Source organism: Hyla sarda, chromosome 1, assembly GCF_029499605.1.
Source record: "Hyla sarda isolate aHylSar1 chromosome 1, aHylSar1.hap1, whole genome shotgun sequence".
Classification (NCBI taxonomy): domain Eukaryota; kingdom Metazoa; phylum Chordata; class Amphibia; order Anura; family Hylidae; genus Hyla; species Hyla sarda.
This window is the reverse complement of record NC_079189.1, coordinates 548,049,753-548,068,846: the sequence shown is the minus strand read 5'-3', so window position 1 is coordinate 548,068,846 and position 19,094 is coordinate 548,049,753. Positions and strand designations below refer to the sequence as shown.

Sequence of the window (19,094 nt, the reverse complement as noted above, 5' to 3'; positions counted from 1 at the left end):
TATACAGAGTGAGCCTGCGAGTCCTGCTTACCCCAACCCCATACAGAGTGAGCCTTGTGAGTCCTGCTTATCCAGACCATATATAGAGCGAGCCTATGAGCCCTGCTTACTCTACCCCATACAGAGTGAGCCTGTGAGTCCTGCTTACCCCAACCCCATACAGAGTGAGCCTGTGAGTCCTGCTTACCCAGACCATATACAGAGTGAGCCTGCGAGTCCTGCTTACCCCAACCCCATACAGAGTGAGCCTTGTGAGTCCTGCTTACCCAGACCATATATAGAGCGAGCCTATGAGTCCTGCTTACTCTACCCCATACAGAGTGAGCCTGTGAGTCCTGCTTACCCCGGCCCCATAAAGAGTGAACCTGTGAGTCCTGCTTACCCCGGCCCCATACAGAGTGAGCCTGTGAGTCCTGCTTACCCCGGCCCCATAAAGAGTGAACCTGTGAGTCCTGCTTACCCCGGCCCCATACAGAGTGAGCCTGAGAGTCCTGCTTACCCCGGCCCCATACAGAGTGAGCCTGTGAGTCGTGCTTACCCCGACCCCATACAGAGTAAGCCTGTGAGTCCTGCTCACCCCGACCACATACAAAGCAAGCCTGTGAGTCCTGCTTACCCCAACCACATACAAAGCAAGCCTGTGAGTCCTGCTTACCCCGACCCCATACAGAGTGAGCCTGTGAGTACTGCTTACCTTCCCACACAGTGAAGAATAGCACTACATGTATTCAAACTGAGAGTAGTAAAGCTGTCCTTTGCTGTGTGTTAGAGGGGAAATTTAGGACTCAAAGGCTTATACTGTGTGTGGTTGGTGATACAGGACTCTCAGGCTTGCCCTGTGCGTGGGAAGCAGGAATCTCAGGCTTGCTCTGAGTTTGGGGTGTAGGACTCACATGCTTGCTTTGAATGTGGGCAGAGAAGAAGGACTCATAGGCTTCCTCTGTACTTGGGTGGAGGAAGCAGGACTCACAGGCTTGCTCATATTTGGGGGGGGGGGAGCAGGACTATCAGGCTTGCTCTGTACTTGGGCAGGAAAGCAGGACTCGCAGACTTGCTGTGTGTGTGTGTGTGTGGGGGGGGGGGGGGGGGGGGGGGGGGGGCAGGACTCACATGCTTCCCCCAGTTCTTGCAGCATTTTACAATCTTTTTCATGAAAACACATAGTCAAGTCATAGAAAACTATATATCCCCGAGCTCAGCATCTCCCCCTCTATCCTCCACTGTGCTCAGATAGAAGACTGGACAGATCCACTTTAAATTAGTATAGTCACAACAATTGGGAAAAAAACATAAAGCTGCTGTTTAATGGCTCTGGAAGATTCACAGCTTCAACAAAGTAAAAAAAGTTTTTGGCATTTTTATGTACAGTCCTTTATGCATAGCCTTTATATAGTTTATATTACTATAGAATATACTATATGGTCTTTATAAAGCTGCTTCTCTCTATATACTCCAACATACAATTGAACTATAACAAATAAAAAATATAATACGAAATGGTAAAATATGAAAAAAAGGTCATCGCTCTCTAGTCATATAGAATCTTTGTTACCACAGATAGCAGAACAGTAAACAGTGAATTGCACGTTTAAATTTGTCCAGTCTAAAGTATATATATATATATGTACATTTTTTTTTTTATATGTTAGAGGTTTGTTTGGAGGGTTTGATCTAGTAATAGGCCTTGGTTTCTATCCATGTACCCAAGTGTGTCCCAACTAGTGCGTCTCCAACTGTTGCCTTCGGCTGTCCAGGCATGCTGGGAGTTGTAGTTTTGCAACAGCTGTAGGCACACTGGCTGGGAAACACTGATGCAGACAATGCATATGTAACACACACCAAAGCAGCCTATCAGACATTTGTCTCTATTGTGTAAAAAAAAAAAAGTACATGATCATTTTTCATAGGTCCTTGAGGTTTGAGGACAATTTGGGCTCAAAATTTGCAAACAGAACTGAACAACACACTATTGTCACATTAGATACGAATAACAGTCGAGCAGAACCCAGTTGTGTTTTACATATACACTCATAGGGGATCATTTATCATTATATATACACTGTTTTCACTGTCTATATTGCACAATCTTTTTTGTGCAATTCCGATTTTTGCGTGTTTTTTTGCATCATTTTTTTATAGAACTTTACAAGTGGAATTCTAAATCACGGTGTATGGTAGAGCTGATTATGTGAAATATAAATTTTGAGCAAGAGTGTAAATTAGACAGGCAGTGTAAAGGGGTAGATCTGTGTCTACAATAGACACCTAATGATAAATGTCCCCACAGCCCTTAGTATAAGTAGACATTACATAACAAACAGCAACCACATCACTTGGTTATTTGACTCAAGAAAGTAAAGAATTGGCCAAAAGTTAAAATGCATTTTGCCCCAAAAATAACCCCGATGGCTTAGCAGATAGTTAGATTTATCACGAATATTAAATTTAACTAAATTTAATATACATTTGCACAATGAACAGACAATTTATGCTAACCCTTTAATTCTCACTAAAGGTGACTTAAAGTGTCCCTGTCGTTTAAAAAAAAAAAAAGACTTTCTGAAATGTCACAGAGACATGTCCAAAGTTTTGATCGGTCGGCTTCACTTCTTCACTGCGGCCCATTATAATAGCTCTTATCTGTGCCCATTTTCCTGATCGGTGGGGGTCTCAGCTCCGAGACCCCGCTCAATCAAAACTTTTCACATGATGAGTTTTTTTTTTAAATGACAGGGACGCTTTAAAATACTTCAGATTTTTGTGACAGTTTTGGCATCAGTTGCGAGGCTGGACTTCTACTAGGGACAGAAAGAAAAAATGCTGCTCTGTGAGGGGAGTGACCACCTTGTGCAGGGGCCGACCTATATTAGGCTATAGCAGTCAAGGGAAATGCCCAGTGGACTCCAAAGCCTAATTTGCTTTTAAAGGCTAAGTTTCCGCTTGGTTTGTTTTCTGGCAGTTTTTGGAAAACTGCCACTGCAGTTTTTAAGCCAAAGTCAGAAGTGGATCCATAAGGGAGGAGAAGTGTAAGTCCTTCCTTTATATGTCCTATTCCTTTTGAATACACTTCTGACTTCGGCTCAAAAACTGCCAGAAAAAAAAAACAAGTGGAAACTTAGCCAAACTCGGATATCTCGGTGTCCAGAGGACAAGGCCTGACTCTTCTTGATAAACCCTCCAGCCCCACCTTCTGAAATGTACTCATGTCGGCAGTGACGGCACTGAGCGGGCCATCACTGCTGAGACAACTATGTCTCGGTAGGTAGGGGCCAGAATACTCAGGCCCTGTTCTGGAGATACAAGTTTTTAATAGCTGGATAAACGCTTTAACTAATGAGAGGTATGTATTGATTTAGGGTCAAAATCCCTAAACAGCCAAGCCCTTACTTTATACCCTACAATCTGCAAAGAGGTTTGCTTTGAACTGAATCTGCTAGCTTATATTAATGATATAATCAGCAGACGCTGTCACATAGGTGACAATACAAACATACCTTTGTTGTTGGGTTTCCCACAACTTTTAACTTGAGCCAGAGAAAGAAATCATCATTTTATAAGAGGAGGAGCTGAGCTGCTTAATGGAGTTCTCCAGGAGTGGAAAGCCATAGCTGCCATCTTTCACGAACAGCACCACTCTTGTCTTCAGTTTGTGTCCGATATTTCAGCTCAGTTCAATTGAAGTGAATTGAGCAGAATTGTAATACCACACACACACACACAACCTAATCAGCTATGGTTTTATAATCCTTGATAACCCCTTTAAGTGCCACAGCAAGAGATTTGGAGACAGGGATTGGTGCTGTACATCAATCAATCAGTTTGGGATGGGGACGCAGGAGGGGAGTGATGTTGCGGCACATAAGCTGCTTAGTCCCAACCTCCTTGACACTTAAACATAAGGGAAAAAATTATAAATTGTGGCAAACCATTCAACACAAACAAAGATATGTCTGATCCTGTCATCCTGTCACCTATCTGATGGTGTAAATATCAGCTAACTAATTCTCTTTAAAATGTACAGTATTTAATTATAAGTGGAGATGATAGAAGAGACAAAAGTACAAATACATACAAAAAGTTAAATTTTTAAAGTCAAGGGTAGAGGATATGTTCTGAACATTAAGGAATAGATCTGAAACTGAATAAATATTGAAAGTTCTAGTGGACAAAAACTTTGACTAGTAAAGAATCCCATTGGAACAGAACAAAACAATCCTACTTTACAGTAAGAAGCCCCTAACCCATTTCATTACAGTTCCTCTGACTGCGATCATTTCCTTTGCTATGCATTGCACAATATGGCAGAATCTATAACTATCTAGCCCTATTCATAAAGAATTATGTTAAGTAGTAAAAAAAAAAATTTAGGTAACAGCACCAAATGTAAGACATTAAGATAAACTGTTCCAGAGATATAAAAGTAAAAGACAAGGACACAGATAATCTGACAACAGAGGTGACATTGGTGTGTATGTTCTTCCACACGCTAACAGAACACGGCTCTAAGAATCCCTTTATTGTTGATTTAAAACTTTTGTGTCCTGCACAATAGGGAAAAAGCATAAAATAATAAAAAAAAACAACAACAACAACATTAAAACAGATGCATGGTCACATCTGGATTAAGATAGTGTAACAGATGAGAAGTCATTAAGCTAGATGGTAAATTTATACTACGTATCCTCCGCCAGATGAACAGCACACGGGAGCCAGTAAAGTCCAAAGGTAGATCGCCACACACACCCAGCAGCACGACATCTTGACCCAGAATGGGGACCAGCTCCCAACAAATAACTTTTCTATATCAGCGTGGTAGTAACTGTTGGAACCAAAATAAAATAAGCTGAGACAACCAGCCTAAGAGTAACAGGATCGGTAGTAGTAGAGGAAGACCGCTCTCTTCTGCCCTCGGTAGAGACAAGTGCAGGAAGGAGGGGGCAGCACACAACTATGGACTATTCATTTACAATGATAAATTACTACTACATCATAAAACATCATAGTTTGAGAAATAGCTGAAAAGTTGCAGGTAATGTCCGAATACTCACTGGAACCAGTTGGTGATGGTCATCATCATGTAGAAAGTACCGAGGAAGAAGATGACGTGGAAGCCGCAATAGCTGTACAACGTCTTTATCTCCTCATCATAAGCCACCTTCTGTCCTCCCCTTGCTTCAACTCTTTCCTCTTGGTCTGTTAAAATATATATATAATTTTCTTTTTCCAAATCGAAATTTGTAAATTAAACATAAACTGCAGTGTTAATTTTTACAGCAATTTTTTATTTCAATTTGTTCATGGTCTTGTTCATTTAGTTTTACTCACATTTTATTAATCTGAATTGTTTAGTCTAGTTTTTGTCGACTGTCATAGGATTCTAGTAGACCAAAACTAAATCTACCAAAAAAACTCTAAAATCTATTTGGTTTAGTTAAATTGTAATGCAAATTCTAGAAGAAAAAAAAAGACTCAAATACAGCAAAAAAAGTAAGAGAGCAATGATGTTTCACGTCGTTGCTCTCTTAGTTACCCTGTGGAACGCACCTGTATGTCTGACCCCACACTTCCCTGAATAAAGAAAACCTGTAAGAAATGATGAGTGCCAACAGCTCAGTCATCTCCATAGAGCACTGTCATGCAGTATACCAGGGATAGTGACTGTTTACTGCATCTAGTGGTTGACTGTTTGGCAGATACATATACTAGGATTGTGCAGTGCCAGCGACATTCTAGTACCATTCTGAAACCTTATTTCTCCTCCAGAAGAAAAACAGCTACAAACTCCATTATCTCCACAGCTGTTCGGCTATCTTTGGCTCTTCCATAGAGCTATATGTAGGGGGGTGGTGGTGGCCCCTGCTTCGTGCATGGTCATGACATGCCACTCCCGGAGGGGGCTTTGTACAAAAGATTGCGGGGGGCCTCAGCTGTCCGATCCCCCGTGATCTAAAACTTATCCCCTATCCAGTGGATAGGGGATACGTTTTTCACCACGAGACTTATCCTTTAAAGTTTGAACATTAAATACAGACAAAAAGATTAGTTCTGATGGGATCTCTTCCCATATATTCTCTACCTAACATTTTACTCTAGATTTGGTCACTTGACTAAAATGCCAATAGATTTTAGTTGTAGTTTTAGTCATCATAACTTTTATTAGGTTCTAGTCGCTGAAAAAGTGTAGTTGTCTATGATGAAAATGATTAGTCAACGAAATTAACAAATACATAATTGTTGGTTAGAGCCAAAAGCGGCATAATGGGGAAACTTTCCAGCTTCAAGGAAATATGGGGCCAGACCAGCAATGGGTTATCAATGGGCGTTTGTACTAGGTTTGCATTGTAAAGATTTTTACCTTCTTGACTGGTTCCACAGCAAAAACAGCAACGTGTCACCTATGAACAAAACAATGCAGAACATTAGATTGTGTCTTGTACACATTACACCATGTCCATGTTGTTTTACCTGCTATGTCTCAAATATTTGTGCAATTTTTCTTTTTTCTTTTGGTATAACACAGGAATTGTCATATAGTAACTTAGTGAGGGGTACAACTGTGCCATTTAGTACCAAGATCACTATGGTTTTTTATTGTTACCCTTTTTAAACACTTTGTATATTACATGAATCAACTCCTGAGGTTTCCAGAGTGTTAAATGAAACACATTGTGAGCATGTAAGGGCTCAGGCAAGGTGAGTGTAGGTTAGTGCAGAGGAGGGGTCGCGCCTAGTAAGGGTGAGTGCCCTAATGGTTCTCTGAGTGAAAAGGGCTAGTGCTGGCCATCTTTGAAGGTGAGTACAGGCTAGAGGTTACCCTTATTAGGATGGGTGCTCTGCCAGTTCCCTGAGGAAGGAAGGATAGGGCTGTCTGTAGGGACACCCAATTATACAACTTGAAAACTGAACCTGGTTTCCCAACTTGCACCCGGGCTTTTCCAGCCTGTTTGGGCCCTTGTTTAATGTGGAGGAGATGGATTATGGGTGAACCTGGTTCTCATTAACGTGGTAAGACAGGTCATGTTTGTCTGTCTGGATCGGAGCATGGCATTATGTTATATTTAAGCCTGCATGTATATTTGAAACATACCCCTTGCAAGGGTGCTTGGTACACCACTTTATGTCATATGTATTCAGTGGTGTGGTATTTGAATTTTAGTTTTTAGGACATTTAAAGCATACCTGTCATAGTGCAAAAAATATGTTACTCAGTACCTAATCCTGATTGTGTGCATATAATTGTATGTGTCTAGGACCTATATATCCAGAGAAAAAGGCATTTATCTGCTGCTCAGTTACTTTTTCATCTTACTGGCTGGAGGGGGCATGCCTATCTGTCTCCCTCACAGTGATCACTCATCTGCTCTGAGTCTCCAGAGCCAGCCTGGGCAGTCAGCCAATCACTCCTCTCTACTCTGTAACCCTTTCCTTTCTGGGTGTATGTACATTCCTATACAGGTATGGGTATGTGCAGAGCATTGCTCCCTTGTCAGTAGTACAGACTAGGGTGCAATGCTCAGCACATACCCCCACCTGTATAGGAATGTACATACACACACACACTGCTATACACATGTGGGGGGCGGGGGGGGGTATGTGCAGACTGCAGAGCAGCATTGCACCCCAGGGTCTGTAGAACAGGGGTTCTCAACCGGTGGTACGCATACCCCGTGGGGTACGACACCGATTGTGCGGGGGTACGCAATGCGCTGACAAATACCGCCAATGCATTGGCCAGTATTTGTCAGCGCATTGCGGGGAATGGATGCAGCAGCTCTCAGTAAAGTATCGCGGCCGCATCTCCGTCCGCGGCTACATTACAGGTGCTGCGTGGTTGCTAAGGAGACGCGTGATGTCCCTCTTCTGTGCGACGCCGAACGGGACCCTGGGAGTGGTACCTAAACAAGCCGGATAATATAAAAAATAAATAAATAGTAAAAACTAAGTGTATGGGAGTGAGAGATGTTATATATATATATATATATATATATATATATATATATATATATATATATATATAATATATATATATATATATCTTAGCCCAGGGGGATCGGAAGTGGGATGGGTGGGGGGAGAGAAAAATGGCACAAGGGCATTAAGATGGAGGGGTAGAGAGGGATGATGGCAAAAGGGGATCAGAGGGAGGGGGGAATTATGGCACAGTGGGATTAAGATGGAGGGGGGTAATGATTATCCCACCTCCATCTTTATCCCCTTGTGTCATTATCCCCCCTCCCTCTGATTCCCTTTTGCCATATCAGATAATAATGGCACAAGTGGATTAAGATGGAGGGGAGAATAATGGCACAAGGGGATAAAGAAGGAGGGTAGAATAATGGCACAAGGGGATTAAGTATTGCATTAGTATAAAGGTAAGCACATGCCTTTTGTCTGCGGGTACCCCTCGCGCAAATTTACATGTGAGGGGTACCCACGGACATACTTTTGGGGGTACAGTCGCCGAAAACGTTGAGAACCACTGCTGTAGAAGACCACAGGGTGCAATGCTCTGCAGTCTGCACATAAACCCCCCCCCCATGTGTATAGCAGTGTGTGTGTATGTACATTCCTATACAGGTAAGGGGAATATGCAGACTGCAGCGCATTGCACCCTAGGGTCTTCTACAGACAGTGAGGTGCAATGCTCTGCAGTCTGCATATACACACGAGGGGGGTATGTAAATTCTTATATGTTGTACATTTTGGCCAAACATTACCCTTTCTATTAAACAAAAAAAAAAGTTTTATCTAGTTTTTATAGAAATCAAAAACACTACTAGGGGGTCCCCATACCATCCAGAACATAATTCCCTCCAGCTGCAGCAACATCTTTGTCCCAGCTGGGACACAGTCTGAGAAGTGAGGCCGGGACTAGTACCTATTCTGTGCTCACCCTTGTTCTATCAGACTGGAGAAGAGGAGGGGGTTACAGAGCAGCCTGCAGTGATTGGATGAAGAGGCAGAGCACAGCAGACTCAGGGAGGAAGTGAATGCATATTGAGTAAGGGCGGGCTGAGTGCTTGCCTCTGATACGCCCCATCCTGAGCAGTGGATGTCAGAACGAGTGAGCAGAAGAACAGGGGGATTTGTAAGCCAAATACAGATACTAGGCGCATAAAAGAGACATTTAAAGCATCTGAAAAGCAAGATAGCTCTGTCGGAATCAGTGTCCTAGGTTCTATAATGTTGCAGAGCATGTTAGTCCTATGGCTTGGCATACAATATTGCTGTTGGATAAAGTTTCATATACCGAAGTAACAATAGTAGTACTAGAGAACAATAGTTGTAGTACTAGAGAACAATAGTTGTAGTACTAGAGAACAATAGTTGTAGTACTAGAGAACAATAGTTGTAGTACTAGAGAACTAGATTAGTATATGAGGATGAAGCCTGGGTCAAAGCAAACAACACGTCATGATCTCTCGGAGGTTTTCTCTGGAATCTGTGTCGAAACTGCAAATAGAAAGACAACACAGGAAACTGGGTCTCTGTGCATTTGGCAGACGCTCAGGACAAAGAGAAACCATGTCACAGACTAGAGGAGGAAACTTATTCCGGTCAAGTTTTACACCGTGACAAATGGAGGGGGATGAATCTGCAACTTGTGTACATCTCCTTTTTGTTTTGTTGCATTGCTAGTAAATCGCAACAAAAGTTTCCTGGACATGTGTCTCAATGCATTCTTCTAGACCAGTGTGCCTCCAGCTGTTGCAAAACCACAACTTCCAGCATGCCCGGACAGCCAACGGCTGTCCGGGCATGCTGGGAGTTGTAGTTTTGCAACAGCTGGAGGCACACTGGTTGGGAAACTGTGCTATAAACTGCCACTATCAAATGCAACTGCTGTTGAAAATGTTGTGCCACAAAAGTTTGCCACAGCGTCCACACTATCCACAGCCATTTATGTAAAAATTATTTCACGTCTCCATTTAATAGATGCTTCTACCCATTGAATAGATTTCTATATCCACTAGAAGAGCAGCTCCGGAGCACAAACTGCTGCTGAAAATAAAGGGAGACAATTACCCAGACCTTTAGTGTGTACAGCTGATCGCTGTTTGTAAAGTTACAAAAGTGGCCTTTTTGCTACCAGCTGAATAGTCAAAGTGGTGGTGCTGAACTGCAGCAGGGCCTCCTCCCTCCCCCACCCTTCTCTACTTCGACTGATTGAAATACAGGGCCCAGTATATCAATCAGGCTAGATTTCCACTTTTTTTTTTTGTGTGTGATTTTTTTTCTTCCTGAAACAAAAACACCAAATAATGTTGCCCTGTCATTTTGCACTTTGCACAACATGCAGTTTTTGTGTGTGTGTGTGTGTGTTTGTATTTTTATTTTTTTTTTTAATACCTGGTATTACTCCTGGTGTTTTTCTCCTTGCATTTTTCGCATGACAAGTCATGTGATTCTTTCATCATGTGGGTAATTAAAATTAAAACAAAAAAAAAAACAAAAAACAGAAAGAACGTCAACGCTAAACCCATATGCCATTTTTGACGGCATTTTTCTTCCATAGATTACTACGGGTAAAAGACACCATAGTCTCAGCATGTTGCAATTTTACAACACTGAGAAAAAAAAACACCTAAAAAAAGTGAAAAAAACTTCCCTACAGACTTTCAGAAAACATTTGACTGCTGCATTTTTGCCACCAAAAAATGTGGTGGAGCTTTTTGGAGGGTTTTGTAAGAAGAAGAAAAAAAACTGTAAACCTAGCCTAATGCAGAGCAGGGAGGGGGAGGGAGGAGGTGCTGGTGCAGCTCAGCACCAGGTCAAAGGCTCCTAGTGACAATAACCAAAATATATTCTACATAATTTTGTCTGAATGATTGGATAATGATAATCATCATCATTACCATCAAGGGCCACACATGAAAGGGTTACTATATATAGATTAAAAAAATATTTCAAGAGCAGCTGCAAAAAACAGGAAGTCTACGAGTTCATGTTTTAGTCTTGTCAGTTTTTATAATGCTAGAAAAAAAAATAGATATATAACAATAGAAGCTTCTTTCAATGTCACAAAGTGAATTCCCACCTCCTATTTCTTTTGATAGAGGGAAGTTCTTATCCAGTAATTCTAGGATGAAGAGTCGTTTTGTAATAAGCATAGAAGTCACCTCCTCCATATTGTTTATAGAATGTATATAGAAGATAACCTGACATTTACTACAATTCCACTAAAGCCAGTGGCGTTCTGGGTTGTTGCCATATCAGGGCTGACTCTACCAGATGCTAAGACGGACATATTTTTGCATTCATATTCACACTGCAATGGATGATCCTATCAAGGTTCAACTGAACCAACATTGAGGTCACCAAAGAACCTTATAGAAAGCCCGGTTCAGCAGTGAGGCTAGGTTTTTTTTTTTTTTTTTTTTTTTTTTTTTTTTTTTTTTTTTTTACACCTAAAGAAACAGCAGCCAAAATAATTTTTTTTGCCATTTTTTTTCTACATTTGTTGGGTACAAAAAAAAAAAAAAAAAAGTAGGGATGGAAGGACGATCGCAGCAAGTGTCAGGAGTGACACCCGCTGTGATCTGTCCTTAACTGCAGGTTCTACTGCTCCCAACGTGGAGCACACTCAGCTCCATGCTGAGAGCTTTAGCACCTGCATTAATAGACAGATCGCAGTGAGTGTCACTACTTACACCTGTTGTGATCTGTCTATTAATGCAGGTACTACTGCTCCCAGCATGGAGCAGAGCCTGCTCTGGCAACGGTTTAGCCATGATTTTGGCAAAGTTTGCAAAAAAATGCAACAGAACTGCGATGGAACCACACCATCTGACCACAACCTCAGGTTTTGTAAATGATCATCCATTTGTTTTAAGGCAGCAAACAGTAGAGACTATCAGCACCCCTGACACGGACCCCTGGATCCTGTTCATGCCGCTATAGTTACCAATATCCATCTCCTTCATATGCTTGATGAGCAGGAAGGTGTGAACGGGAACCACGGAATGGCATTGGAGGTGCAGATAGTCTTCAGACCCGCCCCCAGCGCAGTTAACAGTTAATTCGTATATTGTAAGATTGTGCTATATCCCGGGAATGGCTAAACAGATTGGGGTAAGTATTACATCAGTTTACTCAGACTTACCACACTTACCACCTATATATTCAGGTTAGGCTAGAGTTACATAAATCCGGCGTCTGGCTCCGGCGAAACTGGGGGAAAATTGACACAACTGATATACCAACTGATGCCAAAAGTGTATCAGTTGTGCATCATCCAGCGCCCATTTTTTGTAATCGCCGGACAGGGAACGCAGCAAGATGCATTCCCCAGGCTGTGCCGGTCTGGCGAGTTCACTCATCCGGCATCTATAACTGAGACACCGGATGATTGTGAACGGTCCCAAATGAATGGGATCAGTTTTGGCTTCATTTTCGCTCCAGCACATTTTTTGCAGCACCGGAGGGAAATAACCTGAAGACGCACATATGTAAAAGAGGCCTTAGTGGGGTTGATCCATCTGTCATTTTCCAATAATCCAAATTATGTCCTTTCCTCGAACTTAGGGTGCACATTTGTGAGATGTATGTGAGGAGTAAAGAGAAGGATAAGGAGGAATCCACTAGTTGTGCCGAGCTGATAAGAAGCAAGGACAAGCATGCTATAAATATTATACTAGCACAGCTTTGAAGCAAAATTAGCTTTTCTGCTCATTAACTTGGATATGTCACTATACACATATTTTTCCTATATAAAGGGTTTCTTATAATAAACTAGAACATAATGACTATAGCCCCGGTGTGTGTGTAGTCTCTTGTCCTCCAGCCTAGATAATTAATTGGGTTAATTTCCAACCCCAATGCCATCATACACTTTTTGCATACTGTGCCAAGTGTACAAAAAATAAAAAAACACAAAAATAAAAACAAATAAAATATACCATGCAGTACTGTTTCCTTTTGCGTAGGGTAACACGTAATGGATCTGCAGCGCATTTAACGCTGCAGATCTGCCGGTGACCAGACCCATATTGTGCCTCCAGCTCTTGCTAAAGAGCAGTGTACATCTGTGATATCTACACTGTGATATCAGAGTGCACTCATGTGGCTGTTCAGAGTGGCATATTGGCGGGTGTATTCGTTGGATTGTAAAATATGCTGCGGATCCATTACGTGTAGCCCTACCCTTTTACTGTATTCCTCTGCATAGGAAAGCACAGCAGACTACACACTTTCGTTTTGGGTAGGGTCACATGTGGCGCATTTTGCTGTTACATATTTTCCTACCCATTGAAGTCAATTGGTAGCAAAATCAGCTGCAGAAAATAAGCAGCAAAATAAGTCGCGTGTGAACCTACCTTTCGAGTGAAAAAGGGCACCCCCATTTGGTGTAAGCTATAGATGTTGTGTATGCATCAGATGTTTTCCTGGCACATATGGCAAAAAAAAAAAAAGGCGTGAACAGCGGCTAATGATATCTACAGTATCGGATCTACTTAATATTTAGATTTATTCTGACTGTCATATTTGGAGTTGGGAAGGAATTTGGAGTTGGGAGGGTTTTTTGCCTTCCTCTGGATCAACTCAACTCATTAGGGACTTATTAGGGTTATAGGTTGAACTTGATGGACTCTGGTCTTTTTTTCAACCTTATGAACTATGTAGTAACAAATGACAGGACATTTTTTTTGGGAAAAAACTATGAGTTAAAGGAAAGTTTGATACTTACTTCTTCTTCAGGTGGTCCATATCTTCCCATGAGGGCATCACAGCTTGATCGTGTCGTAGAGGACAGACTGCATCAAGAAAACACACAATTTATGCTGAGAACAAAGTAGTAATTTTAGTCTTAAAAATAAATGAATAATAATAATATTATATATATATATATATATATATATATATATATATATATATATATATACATATATACACACACACACACACACATATACACACACACACACAAACAAACACACACACAAACACATGTAGGAAACCTGGTCACAATAATAGCTTGCAGAAGTGTGACCGTCTCATTCAATCTGATTAGGCCAGGGGTCTCCACACTGCGGCCCTCCAGATGTTGCAAAACTACAACACCCATCATGCCCGGACAGCTGGGGGTTGTAGTTTTGCAACATCTGGGGGGGGGAGGGAGACCACTGAAATAGGCCATAAGCTTCCTGTAGAGAAAGATGGTTATAAGTCAGTATGATAAGGTAGCCATATGCTTTAGGTATGCAAACCTGCCGATTCTGGTTGGACATGCCAGCTACCTAATATAAATGGAGGCTTCAACCCTGACACGTATGCTGAGCAAGGAAGCATAACTGTCTCCGAAGACTTTATCAGTTCTCCCACTGACATACAGGCGCTGCCATGCAACATTACCCCAATTGTTAGGAAGAAAATTCACTCACCAAGAGTATAATATGCAGCCGAGCAGAATGGCCGCACCCAACAAGGACACCCAGCGCTCGTCCTGGCTTATTCCATTAGTAAAGCTGGGTACACACACCGTGACGTTGTTTCCAGCATCATCCAGAACTTTAGAATAGAGAAAAACTGAATTAACATGGTGAAAGGACATGTAGAATACACAGTATAAAGAGCCGCAGTCTAAACTATCATCAACTTGTCCTAAGTTAAAGTTTTGCAACATCTGGAGGTCCAAAAATTAGAGACCACTGTCCTATGAGTTTATAATCCACAATATATCTGCAATCTTCTACAAAATGTAATTAGTTAAAAGCCCAAATGGTCGGAATAGCAGTGACCCAATACACCCTAATAAAGTGCTTATCCAGCTGCTATCGGCTGCTAATGGCTGCTATCGCCCAGAGCCCCCACATTTATATTTTCATATATTATATATATAAATATATACACACAAATATATGTGTAAATACACGCAAAAAAATAAATTTTATATATATATATATATATATATATATATATATATATATATTTATCTATTTATTTTTTATAAATGAGTATATATTTTGATTAACAGGGAAAACAGGATATTTTTCCACTTGTCACTTGTGTATATATTTTTCCTATATTTCAGTAACCAAAATAAAAAATGTTAAGTATGGGCTCTTGCTTTTAAACCCCTATATAAATGTATTAATGGAAACAAGTACTTGCTTCAGATCTAGCTGCCAATATGGTACTGGAGGGCTTTACACTTCTAACACATCATTAAATCCCAGTAATATATAAAGCAGCTGCCTGTCCCTGGGCTACAATGCTGCCTTTTTCTCTGATGTCTCATATATATTTAGTGTGACGTTTCATCTGGTGACCGCTGCTCTACTAAGGTGCGAAAAAAGTAGATTTTTTTATGCTGCTGCTGTCACTAGGAGGCTTGACACTAGGAAACAAGAAAAGTCGCCCCTCCCAGTAGGATATACCCGCCCACAGGCAGCTGGGCTAATCAGTTTAGTCCCAGAGCAGTAGGGGAGGATCAGTAATTGTCCGAGGAAGCCACAGAATAAAAATTAACTAAAATACCCTTGGACAGGTAACTTAACCAGGAACACCAGAATAAATGGGTGGGTGCTGTGTTCCCCAATGGATCCTCTGAGAAAGAGATTTTATGGTAAGCATAAAAAAAAATCTACTTTTCTCAGTCGGCTCCATTGGGGGACACAGACCATGGAACGTACCAAAGCAGTCCCCGGGGTGGGTAAAAGTTTTTTAACTTAGGTGGAAGGCTGGACCACCGCCGCCTGCAACACCTTGCGACCCAGACTAGCATCAACTGATGCAAAGATATGTACCAGGTAGAATTTCGTAAAAGTGTGTAAAGACGACCAGGTGGCCGCCTTACAAATTTGCAAGGCTGAAGCCCTGTTGCGGAGAGCCCAGGAGGCTCCAACAGAACGAGTGGAATGAGCTGAGACCCTGAAAGGAGGAGTCTTCCCCTTGCAGCAGTAAGCTTCCGAAATGGCAGAACGGATCCACTGTGAAATGGTTGCCTTCGAAGCAGGAAGCCCCTTACGATGACCCTCCATACACACAAAGAAGGAGTCACACTGGCAAAAGGAAGAAGTGACTGAGAGGTAAATCTGAACAGCCGTACCGCATCAAGCCCATGGAGCAAACGTTCCCTGGGATGAGACGGAGCAGGACAAAAGATGGAAAGACGATGTCCTCATTTAGGTGAAAGGCGGCTACCACCTTAGGTAAAAGGGATGGAACCGGATGAAAAACCTTGTCCTGGTGTAAGACCAGGTAGGAAGAGTGGCAGGAGAGGGCTGCCAGCTCCGAACCCCTCCTAATAGAAGTGACCGCAATGAGGAAGGCCACTTTCCAGGAAAGGAGACTAAGAGAAACGTCCCTGAGAGGTTCGAAGGGAATACCCTGCAGGGCGCTAAGAACCAGATTTAGACCCCAAGGGGGAGTAGGGGATCTGTAAGGTGGGGCCGCATGAGCCGCACCTTGTAGAAAAGTGTGTATGTGAGGATCAGACGCCAGGGGACGCTGAAAGAGAATGGAGAGAGCCAAAACTTGTCCCTTAAGGGAACTAAGAGCCAAGCGTTGTTCCAGCCCCGACTGTAAAAAGGAAAGAAGTCGCGGGAGAGAGAACGTAACTGGAGAAAAGGAGTGAGATTCACACCAACGAAAATAAGACCGCCAAGTACGGTGGTAAATCTTCACAGAGGAGGGCTTGCGCACCTTGATCATAGTGCAAACTACTTGGGGAGAGAACCCCCTGGCCCTCAGAACCGCAGCCTCAACCGCCACACTGTCAAATGCAGCGACTGTAAATTGGGGTGGCAAAGGGGACCCTGAGAGAGCAGGTCGGAACGAACTGGGAGGCGCAGTGGCACTTCATCCACTAGACGAACCACGTCGGTGTACCACACCCGCCTGGGCCAGTCCAGAGCCACAAGAATGGCGGGAACACCCTCCACTTTGAGCTTCCCTGGGAAGGAGAGGAAGAGGAGGGAAGAGATAGGGGAGGGTGAAGTGCGACCAGGGAATCATCAGGGCGTCCACGGCTAGGGCCAAGGGATCCCGGGACTTCGCCACAAAGCAAGGAACTTTCTGGTTGTGGTAGGACGCAAACAGGTCCATGTCCGGGGTGCCCCACCAAACATCTCTGGATGAAGAGACCACTCGCCTGGGTTGGCTGAGGAGCGGCTGAGAAAGTCCGCCTCCTAATTTTTCACCGAGATGGAGGGAACTCTGAGCTACGCCCAGAGAAGGATCTTTGAGACCTCGTCCATCACCGCTGAGCTGCGTGTGCCGCCCTGGAGATTGATATACGCCCCAGCTGTGGAGTTGTCCAACTTGACATGAACAGAATGGTCCTGGAGAAGGCGCTCCCAATGGCAGAGGCAAAGGTAGATTGCCCTGAGTTCCAGGATGTTAATAGGGAGAAGAGCCTGAAGACTCCTCCCCAAACGCTGAGACTGGCATCCGTTGTGATGACTTGCCCGTGGAGGGGCAGAAAAGATCACCCCTGACGAAGAAGAGGGGACCGAAGTCACCACAGGAGGGACTGGCGAGTTTTGGAAGGAAGAATGATCCTGTGATCGAGGGATAGAAGAGACTTGTCCCACTGGGACAGAAGAAAAATTTGAAGAGGGCGATAATGAAACTTGGCGAAAGGAACGGCTTCCATGGCCGCCACCATCCGACCAAGGACTTCCATGCAGAACCGAATGGAAACTGGAACATGACGCCGGAGAATCTGAACTCCTGATAAAAGGGCAAGGCGCTTGTTTTGCGGAAGCCGAATCCGGACGGTTGCCGTGTCAAACTGGAGTCCCAGGAAGATTAGAGACTGGGTGGGAGTCAGGTTGGACTTGTACTGATAGATCACCCAGCCGAAACGGGACAAGGTCTGAAGAGTGAGACTGAGAATGAAAAATCAAAAAAGCGATCCCTTGGAAAAGAAGCAAACTCGATCCGATAGCCGTTGGAAACAAAATCTTGGACCCAAGAGTTCTGCACATGGGCGGACCAAACATCCCAGAAAAGGGACAAATGCCCTCCCACCCAAGAAGAATTTTCAGGTGGGGGCGTCCCTTCAGGCAGAGGGAGGCTTACGGATGCCCGACTTGGCCGCCAAATGGCTGGAACGGTTATCCGATTTCCAGGAAGGATGGGTCTTGAAAGAAGCCTTCTTTTGCCTGTCTAGTCGCCCTACTCGAGCCATAGGACCGAAAGGAGGGCAACTTCCTTCGGGAGTCGGTACGGCGAGACTTATTCTGTGGTTATAAGAAGCTCTTACCTCCAGTCGCCTCTGAGAAAAAATTTCATCCAGGCATTTTCCAAAAAGTCGAGACCAGTAAAGGAAGCTCAGTGAGAGATTTCTTGGAAGCAGCATCAGCGTCCCAGGCCTTGAGCCACATGGAACGACAAAGTGCCACTAGATTACCTGAGGCCAAAGGTGAATTTTGCTAAATTTTCAATCCTCTTGTCTGCCAGGTCCTTAAAGGATGCTGCATCCGCCAAAGGCAGAGAAGTCACCTTTGACAGGCGGGAAACCGGAGGATCCACGGTTGGTGGAGATGTTCATCATGCAATGAGGTCCTGGGCAAAAGGAAACGATGCCTGAACCTTCTTAGTCCCTTAAAAAGCGCTGGTCAGGATGCTTCCATGCTGTTTCCAGTAAGGTGTCAATTTCAGCATGAGAGATGAAAACCTTAGGAGAGGGATGGGAGCAGTGAAAGGAAACTTCTGGAGCTGGGTCCGAAGTTCCTGGGTCCTCTAGGTGAAAGGTGCCCCTAATGGCCAAGTTGTCTACCATGTTGGACATACCGGTCCAAGTCAGAGGGAGAACCTGACACCTCATCTTCCAGTGCCCCAGGAGAGTGATAGCGGGTGGAGGCAGCCTTGGATGAAGGCGAAACGGACCTGGTACGCAGATCTGAAGAACTAGGATGGCAGCCAGGAAAATGAGGGGGGTGACCAGGAGAGTGAAAGGGGCGTTTTCGGGGTGTCGGGGAAGAGGAGTGAAACCTATGAGGAGAGGGCCTATTCCGGCTTCCGGACTCTGGAGACAAGCCAGAGGAGAATTCCTTAAGGTGCTTGTGAGAGCGCCTAACATAAGGAGAAGGAGAGCGAGCCCCCCTGGAGGGCTGGCGTAAGAAGGACCTTCAATGCAGTCACCACGG

At 43.5% G+C, this 19,094-nt stretch overlaps 1 protein-coding gene across 4 annotated transcripts in view; it reads right to left on the bottom strand.

Annotated features, from left to right (window-relative positions):
* Window positions 1–1,873: 1,873 nt before the first annotated feature.
* SERINC5 (serine incorporator 5) overlaps window positions 1,874–19,094 on the bottom strand; it is a 70,508-nt gene continuing 53,287 nt past the window's right edge. For all 4 annotated transcript variants that reach the window (XM_056541579.1, XM_056541583.1, XM_056541581.1 and 1 more), the window contains exons 8-12: window positions 14,382–14,508; window positions 13,688–13,754; window positions 6,356–6,395; window positions 5,049–5,193; window positions 1,874–4,819 (exon numbers count right to left, since the gene is read on the bottom strand). In XM_056541579.1, coding sequence (XP_056397554.1) covers window positions 4,669–4,819; window positions 5,049–5,193; window positions 6,356–6,395; window positions 13,688–13,754; window positions 14,382–14,508 — 530 coding nt within the window. In that variant the 3' untranslated portion in view covers window positions 1,874–4,668. The remainder of the gene's footprint in view (window positions 4,820–5,048; window positions 5,194–6,355; window positions 6,396–13,687; window positions 13,755–14,381; window positions 14,509–19,094) is intronic.